Source organism: Scyliorhinus canicula, chromosome 11, assembly GCF_902713615.1.
Source record: "Scyliorhinus canicula chromosome 11, sScyCan1.1, whole genome shotgun sequence".
NCBI classification, from domain to species: domain Eukaryota; kingdom Metazoa; phylum Chordata; class Chondrichthyes; order Carcharhiniformes; family Scyliorhinidae; genus Scyliorhinus; species Scyliorhinus canicula.
This window is the reverse complement of record NC_052156.1, coordinates 10,401,034-10,416,366: the sequence shown is the minus strand read 5'-3', so window position 1 is coordinate 10,416,366 and position 15,333 is coordinate 10,401,034. Positions and strand designations below refer to the sequence as shown.

The following is a 15,333-nucleotide window of genomic DNA, read 5'->3' as shown; positions in this document are numbered from 1 at the left end:
ATTGATTCTTGTTGGGATATTGCTGAGGTACAGCATGACAGAACCCCCTCCCCCTCCTGCTTACCCAGGGCAGCACGGTAGCATAGTGGTTAGCACAATTGCTTCACAGCTCCAGGGTTCCAGGTTCGATTCCCGGCTTGGGGCACAGTCTGTGCAGAGTCTGCACGTTCTCCCCGTGTCTGTGTGGGTTTCCTCTCACAGTCCAAAGATGTGCAGGTTAGGTGGATTGGCCATGCTAAATTGCCCTTGGTGTCCAAAATTGCCCTTAGTGTTGGGTGGGGTTACTGGGTTATTGGGATGGGGGGAGGTGTTGACCTTGGGCAGGGTGCTCTTTCCAAGAGCCGGTGCAGACTCGATGGGCCGAATGGCCTCCTTCTGCACTGTAAATTCTATGATCTATGATCTCTACCTCATGGAAGTAAGAGCACTTTGTGAATGGGGAAGGAGAGGGAACTCTCCTTTGGTAGTTTGGCAGGTTGGCTGATATCAGCTGTGGTTCAATGGGTGACACACTTGCCTCTGATTCAGAAGGTTGTGGGTTCAAATCCAGTTCAGTGCCAGCGCTGAGGGAGGCGCTGCTGTCTTGTTAACCCAAACCTGGTCAAGTGGACGTAACAGATCTTACAGTGCTATTCCAAGAAGACCAGGGATGTATTCTCTTTGACAATGCCTCGACCAATCTGAGTCGACTTGCCAACCAATCAACACCCTTTTCTCATGCAGTTTAGATTGTTGCTCCCTTTGAAATTTGCTACGCGTGTCTGTCCTGATGAGTGCAAGATGAAAAGCTTCGACAGCACGTCTCATTTTTTCCAACAATACTCGAGTTCCTTACTAACCAGTGACTATTCTGTGATCCCTTTGTCCCCCCCCCCCCCCCCCCCCCCCCCCCGTCTCTCATTAAGGTACATGTCCGTGGTGGTGGTGGACGCTGGGATGAATTTTGGCAAAGTCTGCAGGCCCTCCTCACATCTCCTGGCTGCAGCCTGCAGTGATGGATCAGTGAGGTGAGTAAATCCCCCACACCCGACACCAACTTTACTGATTCAAATTGTCCCCCACATCCCCCCCCCACCCCCCTCACTCCGCCACCATATGTCGGTCAGATCTGGAATTTAGCAAAAAACAGAACGAAAGTGTTGGAAGCACATCATCACCAGTCCCGAGAGACAGAAAAAGAACTAATGTTCATCCTTTACAGGGTCCCTGGATTATAGAATCAGGCTGAATCACAGAATCCCTACAGTGCAGAAGGAGGCCATTCGGCCCATTGAGTCTGTACCGACCCTCTGAAAGAGCACCCCGCCCAGGTCCACACCCCTGCCCTATCCCCATAACTGTACCCGACTGTTGGACACTCGGGGGCAATTTAGTGCGGCCAATCCACCTAACCTGCACCTCTTTGGACTGTGGGAGGAAACCGGAGCACCCGGAAGAAACCCACGCAGACACGGGGGGGAAGAAAGTGCAAACACAGAGTCACCCAAGGTGGGAATTGAACCCGGGTCCCTGGCGCTGTGAGGCAGCAGTGCTAACCACTGTGCCACCCTGCCGCGGTGCGGGGGTCACAGTGGGGAGGGACACATTCGACCCAATAAGCCTGAGACAGCACTTTCAAAAAGCAATCAATTAAACCACCCCGCCCCCCTCCCGCCCCCCGCACCTTGTTCTTTCCCCACAACTTTGCAAATTATTCCTTTTCAAGTATTTATCCAGTTTAGTTTTGAACCTGTTTTCAAAACTCTTTCAGGTAGCACATTCCAGATCATGCTAACTCGCCGTGTAATTAAAAAACACCTTTCTCCTGGTCTCACTTTCCGGTTCTGTTGCTCCATTATTCCTGGGGCAGGCAGGAGAAAATTGTTCACTGTCGTGATCACTATGCAGCTAAAAGATGAGTGGATATTGGGTTTGGATGCTGGTCCCTTCCGATGTTTAAGCGCACTCGCTGCCTGGGCCGCTCACAGCTAACTATAGAAGATGCGTGCTCGATTACAGTCACAATGACATGCTGCTGTTGTAGCCTTTCACTTATATGATTGTCTTTGCTGTGCAGGCTCTTTCTAATCGATGAGTGTCAGAGGAACATTGTGCTCCTTGCCGAATCTTTCTACCATCAGAGATGTGTGCTGAAGCTGCAGACCTTCATATATCAGCAAGCCACCAGAGGGCAGTAAGTGCATAACTGGAGGGTTCCAAAGTGGTCAGGTATTAATTAACCTGGGACCGGGTGTTGAATCGGACTCGCGTTGAGCCATAGGAGGCCCTGATTGCTACTACATTTCAAACTATGTTCCTGCACCTTGACCATTTGTTTCTACTCTCTCCATGGCCCTGCCCCTCCCCTATCTCTGTACCCTCCTCCAGCCCGACAACCCTCTCAGATATAAGCACGTATCCAATCCTGACCTCTGGCGCATGCCCAGTTTCCTTCACCCCTCCTTCAACTGCCTAGACCCTAAGGGGTGACCATCCCAGTCTAAACCTCTCCAACTCTCTCATTCCTCCTTTAAAGTCTACTTCTGTGACCACGCTTTGGTCATCGTCTTCATTTATCATCACGTGGCTCAGTGTAAGATTTAGTCCGATTACTCTGAAGTGCCTCAGAAGGTGCTGTATAAATACACATTCTTGTAATCTGCTGCAGTTATTACCTGAAAAACAGCCAACATTTTTCTGTGCAGCGATTTCTAAAAAGGCCGGAGTTTAGAATCGGGGACAGTCTCCGAATAAAGGGGCAAGCGCAATAGGACTGAGATGAGGAGGAATCTCTTCACTTGGAGGGTGATGAATCTTTGGAATTCTCCACCCAAGAGGGCAGTGGAAGCCCAGTCATTGATTATGTTTAAGACAGAGGGGTTGGAGGGCAGCATGTGGCGCAGTGGTTAGCACTGGGACTGCGGCGCTGAGGACCTGGGTTCGAATCCCGGCCCTGGGTCACTGTCCGTGTGGAGTTTGCACATTCTCCCCATGTCTGCGTGGGTTTCACCCCCACAACCCAAAGATGTGCAGGTTAGGTGGATTGGCCATGCTAAATTGCCACTTAATTGGAAAAAAATAATTGGCTACTCTAAATTTATTAAAAAAAAAGACAGAGGGGTTGGCAGGGTGGCGCAGTGGTTAGCACTGCTGCCTACAGCGCAGAGGACCCGTGTTCAAATCCTGATCACTGTCCGTGCGAAGTCTGCACGTCCTCCCCGTGTGTGCGTGGGTTTCCTCCGGGCGCTCCGGTTTCCTCCCACAGTCCAAAGATGTGCGGGTTAGGTGGATTGGCCATGCTAAATTGCCCGTAGTGTCCTTAAAAGTAAGGTTAAGGGGGGGGGGGGTTGTTGGGTTACGGGTATAGGGTGGATACGTGGGTTTGAGTAGGGTGATCATTGCTCGGCACAACATCGAGGGCCGAAGGGCCTGTTCTGTGCTGTACTGTTCTATAACCCAAAGATGTGCAGGTTAGGTGGATTGGCCTAATTGGTAAAAAAAAGTAATTGGGTACTCTAAATTTTTTTTTTTAAGTTTCAAGACCGAGATCGATAGAGTTCCAAATACTAATGACATCAGGGGATCTGAGAATAGCACGGGAAAGTGCTGTGGAGGTACATGATCAACCATGATGTAGCTGAATGGCAGAGCAGGCTAGAGGGGCTGAATGGCCTACTCCTGCTCCTATGTTCCTACAACTTACTAGACCGTTTCAGAGTCAACCACACTGCTGCGGGATCTGGAGTCACTTATAGGCACATCAAATTTCCTTGCCTCAGTGAACTGGATGGATTTTTACAACAATCCATTGGTTTCATGATCACCATTTCCGATATTGGCTTTTATTTCAGACGGAGGCAGACTTACACTTAGGGGGGGTAATGAGCTCTCCCTCTCTGCGGGAGCCCCGCATCACGCCCTGCCCTCTGGTAGCGTGGTGACCTTCATCGGCTGTAAAATAAAAGCAAAATACTGGAAACCTGGAATTAAAAACCGGAAAATTGCTGGAACCTCTCAGCCGACGGTCAGGCAGCGCCTGTGGAGAGAAGCAGAGTTTTTTTTTTTTTAAATAATTTTTATTGAATTTTTCAAAATACAAATATTTTAACCCCCCCCTACATTCACATTTAAATTATACCAAAACAAAGTCAAACCCCCCTACTTAACAAGAAAAAGAAAAAAAAAAGTCTCCCCCCCCCCCCCCGCGCGTCCCCCCCCCCCCCCCCCCCCCCCCCCCCCCCCCCCCCCCCCCCGCCGGCGAACCGACAGTCAGACCAACTTATCATTTCTAGCAGCGTCCTCGGGCAGGCCTTGCCCGTGCCACCACCGCTACCGTACTTCCTTCGTCTTTGTCCCCCCTCCCCCCCCCCCCCTCCTCCCCCCTCCCTCCCGCCCTCCCCTCCCCTCCCCTCCCCTCCCGGGTTGCTGCTGTCACGGCCTCAGTCTCTATCTCTGATCCAAGAGGTCTAGGAAGGGTTGCCATCGCCTGGAAAACCCCTGCACCGACCCTCTCAGGGCGAATTTGATCCTTTCCAATTGGATGAAGTTTGCCATGTCGTTTAACCAGGTGTTAACACTTGGAGGCCTTTCGTCCCTCCACTGAATCAGGATCCTCCTCCGAGCCACCAAGGACGCAAAGGCTAATATTCCAGCCTCCCTCGCCTCCTGTACCCCCGGTTCCACCCCAACCCCGAAGATCGCAAGTCCCCATCCTGGCTTGACCCTGGACCCCACCACTCTCGACACCGTCCCTGCCACCCCCTTCCAGAACTCCTCCAGTGCCGGACATGCCCAAAACATATGTGCATGATTCGCAGGGCTTCCCGAACATCTAATACACCTGTCTTCACCCCGAAAAACCGACTCATCCTTGTCCCCGTCATGTGGGCTCTATGCAGTACCTTGAATTGAATGAGACTTAGTCTCGCACATGACGACGACGAGTTGACCCTCTCCAGGGCGTCTGCCCATGTCCCGTCCTCTATCTGTTCCCCCAGCTCTAACTCCCACTTATCTTTCAGCTCCTCTACTGGTACCTCCTCCACCTCCTGCATAATCTTATAGATGTCCGAGATCTTCCCCTTCCCGACCCAGACCCCTGATAGCACCCTATCACTCACCCCCCTGTCGGGGAGCGCGGGGAACCCCGCTACCTGTCGTCTGGCAAATGCCTTCACTTGGAGGTACCTGAACGTGTTCCCCGGGGGGAGCCCAAATTTCTCCTCCAGCTCTCCCAGGCTCGCAAACCTCCCCTCTATAAACAGGTCCCTCAGTTGTCTAATACCCGCCCTCTGCCAGCTCTGGAATCCCCCTCCTGTGTTTCCCGGCGCAAATCTGTGGTTCCCTCTTAGTGGTGCCCCTATCAGACCTCCCACTTCCCCCCTGTGCCGCCTCCACTGCCCCCAGATCTTGAGGGTGGCCGCCACCACCGGGCTCGTGGTATACCTCGTGGGAGGGAGCGGCCATGGTGCCGTTACCAGTGCCCCTAAGCTTATGTTGCCGCAGGACGCCCTCTCCATGCGCTTCCAGGCTGCCCCCTCCCCTTCCATCATCCACTTTCGTACCATCGATGTATTTGCCGCCCAGTAATATCCTGAAAGGTTGGGTAACGCCAGCCCTCCACTATCCCTACTCCGCTCCAAAAAGATCCTTCTAACTCTCGGGGTGCCATGTGCCCACACATACCCCATGATACTACTCGTTACCTTCTTGAAAAAGGCCCTGGGGAGGAAGATGGGCAGACACTGGAACAAAAACAAGAACCTCGGGAGGACCGTCATTTTAACTGACTGCACCCTCCCTGCCAGCGACAGCGGCACCATGTCCCACCTCTTAAACTCCTCCTCCATCTGTTCCACCAGTCTGGAAAGTTCAACTTGTGGAGGGTCCCCCAGTTCTTTGCCACCTGCACCCCCAAATACCTAAAACTTTTAACTGCTCTTTTGAAGGGGAGCCTCCCAATTCCCTCCCCTTGGTCTCCCGGGTGTATTACAAAGACCTCACTTTTCCCCAGATTTAATTTATATCCCGAAAAGTCCCCGAACTCCGCTAGTATCCCCATTACCTCCGGCATTCCCCCCTCCGGGTCTGCCACATACAACAACAAATCATCCGCATAGAGCGAGACCCGATGTTCCTCCCCTCCCCTTGTCAGTCCTCTCCACCCCCCTGAACCCCTCAGCGCCATCGCCAACGGCTCAATCGCTAATGCAAAGAGTAAGGGAGATAGGGGACATCCCTGCCTAGTACCTCGATGGAGCCCAAAATATTCTGACCTCCTCCCGTTTGTTACCACACTTGCCGTCGGAGCTGAATAGAGCAGTTTTACCCACTTGATAAATCCCTCCCCAAACCCAAACCTTTCCAACGTCTCCCACAAGTATTCCCACTCCACCCTGTCAAATGCCTTCTCCGCGTCCAGCGCTACCACTATCTCCGCCTCCCCTTCCACTGCTGGCATCATAATCACATTTAACAATCTCCGGACATTTGTGTTAAGTTGGCGTCCCTTCACGAACCCCGTCTGGTCTTCATGGACTACCCCTGGCACACAGTCCTCTATCCTGGTTGCCAGGACCTTTGCTAACAGCTTGGCGTCAACATTCAGGAGGGAGATGGGCCTGTAGGACCCGCACTGGACCGGGTCCTTGTCCCGCTTCAAAATCAAGGAGATCAGGGCCTGCGACATTGTTGGGGGCAGTACCCCCCCCTCGCGCGCCTCATTGAAGGCTCGCACCAGCACTGGACCCACCAAGTCCACAAATTTCCTGTAAAACTCCACCGGGAACCCATCCGGCCCCGGCGCCTTCCCCGCCTGCATCTGGCCTATCCCTTTAATTAGCTCCTGCAGCTCTATCGGCGCCCCCAACCCTTCCACCAGCTCCTCCTGTACCTTTGGGAACCCCAATTTGTCGAGAAAGTTCTTCATTCCCCCTCTCCTCTTCGGCGGTTCAGACCTATACAATTCCCTATAGAAGTCCCTAAAGACCCTATTCACCTCTTGCCCCTTCTGCACTACGTCCCCACCCCTCTCTCTCACTCCCCCAATCTCTCTGGCTGCATCTCGCTTACGAAGCTGGTGTGCCAGCATCCTGCTCGCCTTTTCCCCGTACTCATACGCCACACCCTGCGCCCTTCTCCACTGCATTTCCGCCTTCCTAGTGGTCAGTAGGTCGAACCTGGCCTGCAAGCTACGCCGCTCCCTTAATAGCCCCTCCTCTGGCGCCGCCGCATATTTCCTATCTACTTCTAGGAGCTCCCCCACCAGCCTCTCCCTTTCCTGCCTCTCCTTCCTCTCTCTGTGTGCCCTTATGGAGATCAGCTCTCCTCTAATCACTGCTTTCAAGGCCTCCCAGACCGTCCCCACCTGCACCTCACCTGTGTCATTCGTACCCAGATAGTTCTCAATGCCCGTTCTCACCCTTCTGCACACCTCTTCGTCCGCCAACAGCCCTACATCCAGGCGCCACAACGGGCGTTGGTCCCGCGCCTCCCCCATGTCCACGTCCACCCAATGTGGTGCATGGTCCGATATCGCAATGGCCGAGTACTCCGTGTCCTGCACTCTCGGTATCAGCCCCCTGGTCAATACGAAAAAATCGATCCTAGAGTACACTCTGTGGACGTGGGAGAAAAAAGAATACTCCCTCGCCCTAGGCCTACCAAATCTCCATGGGTCTACCCCTCCCATCTGCTCCATGAACCCCCTTAACACCTCTGCCGCTGCCGGCCTCCTATTCGTCCTGGAACTCGATCTATCCAGCCCAGGGTCTAACACCGTATTAAAGTCCCCTCCCATGATCAGGCCCCCTGCCTCCAGTCCCGGGATGAGGCCCAGCAGGCGCCTCATAAACCCGCGTCGTCCCAGTTCGGGGCATACACATTTACCAGTACCACATTCTCTCCCTGCAGCCTACCCCTCACCATCACGTACCTGCCCTCCTTGTCTGCCACCACCTCTGCCGCCACAAACGACACCCTCTTTCCCACCAAAATCGCCACCCCCCGGTTCTTGGTATCCAAGCCTGAGTGGAACACCTGTCCCACCCACCCCCTTCTCAGGCGGACCTGATCTGCTACCCTCAAATGAGTCTCCTGCAGCATTGCTACATCAGCCTTCAGTCCCTTCAGGTGTGAGAAGACCCTTGATCTTTTGACCGGCCCATTCAGCCCCCTTACGTTCCACGTGATCAATCGGGTCGCAGAGCGACCCGTCCCTACTCCCTGTCGATTAGCCATGTCTTGTCCCTTGCTCGCCCCGGGTCATCCCTTCTTTTCTGACCCGCTTCCCATAGCGATGGCCCCCCCCCCCCCCCCCCCCCCCCGGCTCTCCCCTTCTCGTCCCTGGTCTTTCCAGCAGCAACCCGGTGTCCCCCCCCAGCCCCCCCCCCCCCCCCCCCCCCCCTTTCCCCCCCCCCCCCTGGCTAGGACCCCTCCTAGCCGCGATGTACCCCACATCGTACTCCCGAGAGTCAGCTGGTCTCCGCTGACCCGGCTGCTCCTGCCACCTTCCGACTCCTCCCGGTTCACCCCATCTGCGCCCGTGAAAGATCCCCTTAAAACCCCCGAGAAAGACCCGCATAATCAACCCGCTCCCCCCCGTCCCGTCTCCCCAACTTAACGATATAAATACAAATACCCAATGGCAACTAAATACATAAATACTTAACTACATACTTAAATAACAAAATAATTAACTAACTATCAACTAACAGTGTGCCCACCCATCACCCTCCATCAAACAGTATAACTAACCGCAGATAACCATAGCCCGAAAAGAAAAAAAGAACAAAAAATCCCCCCAAGCACCCAAAGAAAAAGGGTAAGAGGGGTAAATAACTAAGGGAAATTGGAAACGGGAAAAAACACCCCATAAGAAGCCAACGACCCACAATAGAGATTTCAACAGTACAAATATACAGAAACACCCAACAACTCGAAACCTTCAAAATATTCAGAAAAGTCAACCGTTCGAGAAAAAACACCCCAAACACTCCACGAAACTGTTACCCAGTTCCGACCTGGCCTGAAAAAGAAAAAGGCCACTTGCTCAATCAAGAGTCCCCCGGCGGCTACGACCGCCGGTGCTCCCAGGTTTTAGTTCGTGTCCAACTTTTCCTCTTGTACAAAGGTCCAGGCCTCCTCTGGGGACTCGAAATAATGATGTTGGTCCTTGTAGGTGACCCACAAGCGCGCCGGTTGCAGCATTCCAAATTTGATCTTTTTCGCGTGTAGCACCGCCTTTGTCCGGTTGTACCGGGCCCGCCGCTTTGCCACCTCCGCACTCCAGTCCTGGTACACCCTTACCGTCGAGTTCTGCCACTTGCTGCTTTTCTCCCTTTTAGCCCACCTCAGGACTTTCTCTCGATCACTTAGCCGCTGGAACCGCACCAGCACCGCCCTCGGGGGCTCGTTTGCCCTAGGCCTCCTGGCCATGACCCGGTATGCCTCTTCCAATTCCAGGGGCGCCGGACCGGCCCCTTCCCCCATCAGGGAGCTCAACATCTCCGCCACATATCCCGGGAGATCCGACCCCTCCAGGCCTTCTTCCAGGCCCAGGATCCTCAAATTTTTCCTCCTCATCCGAGTGTCCAGCTCCTCGAAGCGGCTCTGCCACTTCATGTGGAGTGCCTCGTGCACCTCCACCTTTGCCCCGATGACTGTGGCCTCCTCCTCCCTCGCGGTCATCTCCTGCTGCAGATCTTTAATCGACGCCTCTTGGATCGCCTGGGCTCCCACCAACCTGGTGGCCGTCGCGTTCATGGACTCTAAGAGTTCCACTTTCATCTCCGTGAAAAAACGGAGGAGAACGGCCTGCTGCTCCTCCGCCCATTTCTTCCACTCCTCCGATACACCGCCGGCCGCCATTTTGATTTTCTTCCCCCGCTTTTTTTGGGGAGCTGCTGCCGTTTTTCTTGCCGCTCCACTCCGGGTACCGACCATAAAATCGGTCTAGTTCTCCTCAGGGGACCTTCCCCCACCGGGATTCGTTTTTTCAGCGCCGTTGGGGCCCTCCAATTGGCCCAAAAACACCTTTGTTGCAGGAGCTTCCAAATGTGCGGCTTAGCTAGTCATAGCCGCAACCGGAAGTCCCGAGAGAAGCAGAGTTAACGTTTCAGGTCGATGACCTTTCATCACGATTGGGTTAGGTGGATTGGCCATGCTAAATTGCCCTTAGTGTCCAAAAATTGCCCTTAGTGTTGGGTGGGGTTACTGGGTTATGGGGATAGGGTGGAGGTGTGGACCTTGGATAGGGTGCTCTTTCCAAGAGCCGGTGCAGACTCGATGGGCCGAATGGCCTCCTTCTGCACTGTAAATTCTATGATAAATCTATGGGTCATTGGCTGTAAAGCACGTTAAGGTTGGTTGCGAAAAGGGCGACAGAAATGCATGTCTCTCTGTCCTTGTCCCCGCCGCTCTTGTTCACTCTGTCTGTTATACCCTAACGGAGGCCCAAAGCCTGACTGATCTTATGGGAGTTGCATATTTTTTAAGCAAACTGAAGCAATCATTTAATGAGCAGTAAAAGAAATTCAAAGGATGGAAACGTTTCGTGTTTTAAACTTGTCACAAAACATCTCTCACTCCCTGCAGCAGAGCTTTCCTATGCAGCGCAGCCACAGATGGAAGGATAGCATTTTGGGATGTCTCACGGACCATTGAGAGAGTCACGCTGGCAAATATTCTCCAGGAGGGCGTCCATCATCCCTGGGGTAGGTAGCATCGAACTCAGTGGAAATAATACACCCAATGGCTCAGTGACACTACGGTCCCGGGGAATGTATCACAGAGCTGAGGAAGACCACACCCCATTGGCTGTGAGTCACGCCACCCCCTCCAGTGCTACCCCCATCCTGGAGTGTGTACCTCACACAACTGAGTAAAACCTCACCTCATTGGCTAAGGAAACCTCACCTTTGCTCCCAACTTTAATGAAAATTGAAACAAAGTTTGGCATTTACAAGCACATTCACTCCCTCCCTCTGCCCATCTCTTCATAACCCTGTCCCAGCCTCGTGGAGCTGCTTTTGGTGGAGGGGAGGGGGGGGGGGGGGGGGGGGGGGGGGGGATTACCCCATCAACATCATTAAAACAGATTATCTGCAGGGTGACAAAGACCAACTCTTTATGAAATAAAATAATGGACATTGGCTGTGGGACCAAGAGGAGGGGTTGCTGGTGACCACAAGGGTGGGAGAGATGCTGGTAAGCGTAAGAGTGGGTGGGGGGGGGGGGGGGGGGGGGGGGCTTTAAATCAACTAAAACCTGGAAATTATCTTGTGGAGTAACAGTATTGCAGGCAGACTCACTGACTCGCAATCTCACTTAACTGAGACGCAGTCCAATTGTGTTTTTTATAGTTCTAGCATAACCTTCCTGCTCTAATACAGCAGGCCTCGGCCATTGAAGGAAAATAGCCCCCTTGCCTTAACCAGCATATTTACCAGCCCTACAACCTTCAGAGATCTGTGAGCGTCCGCTCCAAGCTCCCCCTGTTCCCCGACAACAACAATTTCACTTCAAAAAGACGTCACTGTAAAGCACGTCTTTCATTCTTTTTTTTTTTAAATTTAGAGTATCCAATTCATTTTTTTTCAAATTAAGGGGGAATTTAACATGGCCAATTCATCTACCCTGCACATGTTTGGGTTGTGGGGGTGAAACCCACGCAAACACGGGGAGAATGTGCAAACTCCACACACGGACAGTGACCCAGAGCCAGGATCGAACCTGGGACCTCGGCGCCGTGAGGTAGCAGTGCTAACCACTGCACCACTGTGCTGCCCACGTCTTTCATTCTTGTCGAAGTATCCGGCAAGGGTGTGTGGAGTGAATTTCGGAATGGGTGGGATGGAGCAGTTGAATGCGACACCTGTTTTAGGCTGCGGCGATTCAGGCAAAGTTGTTGAGTCTCAGGCGGCACCTACAATGGGCAGAGTGCATCACCGGATTTGCATCCAAGTTACATCCCTACTCCCTGGGTCTTTCAGGAGAGGACAGAGGGTGGATTTGAGCCAGTGTCTACTGTGTATGATTGAAGGGAGGGTCACAGGTAAATGTCCAAGTTTGCAAGTCAAGGCAGTTTTTTGGGTGGAGCAGTGTGCTTATACAAAATCTCCTTTGTGTTTCCCGCAGGGCTGGAATCACCCTGTCTGGTGTTAAAGGCTCATCAGTGTGGTGTGAGTGGCCTTCACATAAGGGCGCTGGAGGAGGGGCGCTACCTCTTAGCCAGCGGAGGGGACGACAATGCCATCCGTGTCTGGGTGGTTTCCGTAGAGTCAGCGGGAGACGATGATGGCACGACGGGAGTCGGGAGCTCGGGCGGACAATGCGCCAGCGCGCACGGTGCAGAGGGCTCTGCTGGGGTTTCACTGCAGGTGGCAGAGGGGCCTCGCGTCGACAGCGCGCACGCCGCACACATAACTGGAGTGAGAATCGTGAGCTCGAGGCTGCTGGTGTCGGTTTCCATCGACCAGCGACTTACGCACTGGCAGCTGAACGACCAGGGACTGCATTTCCTGCACAGCACCTGCTGCCAGGTGGCAGATATCGCTGAGCTAGAGAGCTGGGAGGGAGTCAGTCCAGAGACTCATCTCTTCGCCGTGTGTGGTGATGGGCTGCAGGTCCTGAAGAGTCAGCAACAAAACCACCTCGTACTACAAAAGCCAAATACTGCAGATGGCCGAAATCAGAAATAAAAACAGAAAATTGTGGAGACACAGCAGACCAGGCAGCACCTGTGGGGTGGGGCAGAATCAGAGTCAACATTTTACGTCGATGGCCTCTCGTCTAAACAGTAAGAAATTAAAGATTTAAGAATTTACAAGCAACTTAATCTGCTCTTAATAACTCGGTTATAAAACACAACGCTAGTTCATCCATCATTACCGAGCATTTTACACACACTAACAGCCCAGCTAGTTCGAGGTGAGATTAATGCTCCGCAAGAGCCTCCACCTACGCTACTTCTTCGAACCCTGTCACCATATCCTCCTCCCTCATGTTTATCTAGCATCTTGCTGTTCACCTCAATCTTCCATATTGTCATAATGTTAGGGGTAAAGAGGTTGCTCCTGAATTCCCAATTGGATTCTGACTGTTTCATATTTATAACCCTAGTTCTGGTCTCCCACACAAATGGAAACATCTTGCCCACATCGACCTGCCCAAAGCCTTTCATTAAGTTAAAGACCTCATTAAGATCCCCCTTCAGTTATCTACAGAAAAGATCCTCAGCCCGTATAATCTCTTCTGATGAGCATCACCTCTCCGTTCTGATATCATCCATTCAATCTCGCCCTTGCACCTCCATCATGGACAACATCCGTGTCCGTTGAGATTGTCGAGAGGATGGGCCTGATTTTCAACAGCCAACAGTCATGTACAGTGTGTGTTAAATGTAAAACAGGCGCCGTGTTGCAAACTGAGTGGATAAATGCACCGTCTGACAAATCAGTACGGTCCGCGGTCCAATCCAGTGACCTGTGCTCAATGCGAGAACTCACGCAGGGCACCGATCCAGCCAGTCTCCATGGTCTGAGGGCCAGTTCCCACTCACCCTCCTGCAGAAAATGCACATGTGTGCATCCAGATTTGGGCGTGCTTGTGATGCCTTCTATGTCGGAATAGTCGGCTGTGCATGAAGACTGGCCACGTTGCAAAGCACCAGGGGGCGACTGATGCCTATGCGACCCAGACACCAACATTACATTCAGCAAAGGAGTGATCAACAATCAGTTGGACCATTTCTGTGTTTGCCACAGTGGGGAATGTGTTGAAGTGTGTCACACGTGGGATAGCACAAAGGCTGCGGGTAGTTTAATTCTAGGATGCTTCTGACGACATTAAACCTCTTGATCTTTGCTGCTGTGTCAAATGCCATTACCTGAGGCATCTGAATAAATTCTAGCCGCGCCGTAATCTATCCGGGGATTTTATTTATCTTAAATGGGGATGGGTGACCTAATCCAGAGTGAAACTCGTCACACTTGTCCAGGGAGTCTCATTCAACACAATCTGTTCCTTTCCCACCATTGCTACGAGGAGAAGAGGGTTGATTGGAAGTATGTACCACTCTGGCATGGATGACAACTTTAACCAGCATTGCCCTTTGTCTGGGAAATACTGGCCTAACTGAGCCTCAGAGACCAAGACACCTACTCAGACTTCAGCCAACAGAGTTATGGCTCTTGGCAACAATATCAAATCCAAGCCAGGCTTTAATTTGGAGAGGCTGCGGCCTTCAGCTTGACAACGAAAGAAACGGTTCAAAGATTTTTTTAGAAAGCGTTTATTTTCCTTAAGACCTCATTGGGACATTTGAAATTTCAGTCACCGAGGAAAGGTGGCAATCACGAAGTAATTTAAGTGGTTGGTTCAGAGTGTGACAGTCGGTTGTTTACATGGGTAAATGCCACTTTAAAATGTTTACATGGTCAGTTTCAATGTTAACCATTGACCCAAAAGCGTGACCAATAAACAAGGATCTCGGCTAGTTGACAGGGAAGAACTGTCATAAATTATTGATACTAACTAATCATTAGTTAGTAGTAATTAATGGCAACTGTTGAAAATTGAATGAGGGGAGGATTTTTATATTAAATTACCAAATCTTTCAGTATTCTGTCTTCACAAAGTTGTTCAAAAAGATGATTGACAGACTCACAATGTGTAAATTCTATCCAAGTGAGATGAAGCCAGTGGTTAATGATTAATATTTTACCAGTTAGGCAGGGTGGGGTTACTCCCTGTGTGGAATGTCATAAATGTTTAATGTCCCCATTTTACATCTGTTCTGCAGCTAGTGTACCTCCTGTTGGAAAGGGACTGAGTGTAAGCTGTTCTGTTCATACCTCACTGGCTTACAATGGCCTGTCACATGTTGACAGATGCACTCAGCGCTGGCAAAGAGTTAATTGTACTAAGACCGTGCGTTGCAAATAAGCTTCAGAGAGACACGGATTGCGAGCAGGCTGAAGGTGGACACACTGTCAACCGGGAGCGATAATGGGGACAGAAAACGGGTGTCGGTTCGATCCACTATTGGAAAGCGGAATGAAGAAAGGAGATTCATTCTGCGCATCACTTCAGGCCCTTTACACCGAGCCAGGTTTCACTTTGGGACCAAGCGGGAATGCTGCCTCCAGTTCATTTCCCAACGTGGAAATGAATAGACGACTGAAAGTCGTGGAGATGGTCATCGGGTGTCTGCCTACTTCAGAAAGTTGCACAAACTGCCGTTCGCTCGACCAAGACTTTACTCTCCTTTCTGAGGTAACGAGCTTGTAGATAGTAAAGCTGATGGTTCAACTGGTAATGGCAATGTGTGGCTTAGTCGCGAGCTGCCAACTCGCA

The 15,333-nt window shown here is 51.9% G+C and overlaps 2 protein-coding genes across 8 annotated transcripts in view; one reads left to right on the top strand and one right to left on the bottom strand.

Annotated features, from left to right (window-relative positions):
• Window positions 1-15,333, bottom strand: part of dalrd3 (DALR anticodon binding domain containing 3) — a 93,233-nt gene that overhangs the window by 21,212 nt on the left and 56,688 nt on the right. The window lies entirely within an intron of this gene.
• wdr6 (WD repeat domain 6) overlaps window positions 1-15,333 on the top strand; it is a 35,768-nt gene that overhangs the window by 5,914 nt on the left and 14,521 nt on the right. The window contains exons 3-7 of one of the 7 annotated variants that reach the window (XM_038812240.1): window positions 906-1,007; window positions 2,057-2,173; window positions 10,573-10,691; window positions 12,115-12,775; window positions 14,780-15,252. In XM_038812240.1, coding sequence (XP_038668168.1) covers window positions 906-1,007; window positions 2,057-2,173; window positions 10,573-10,691; window positions 12,115-12,677 — 901 coding nt within the window. In that variant the 3' untranslated portion in view covers window positions 12,678-12,775; window positions 14,780-15,252. Of the gene's footprint in view, window positions 1-905; window positions 1,008-2,056; window positions 2,174-10,572; window positions 10,692-12,114; window positions 15,253-15,333 lie in introns of those variants that run through there. The other 6 variants (XM_038812242.1, XM_038812241.1, XM_038812239.1 and 3 more) reach the window with 6 other exon arrangements.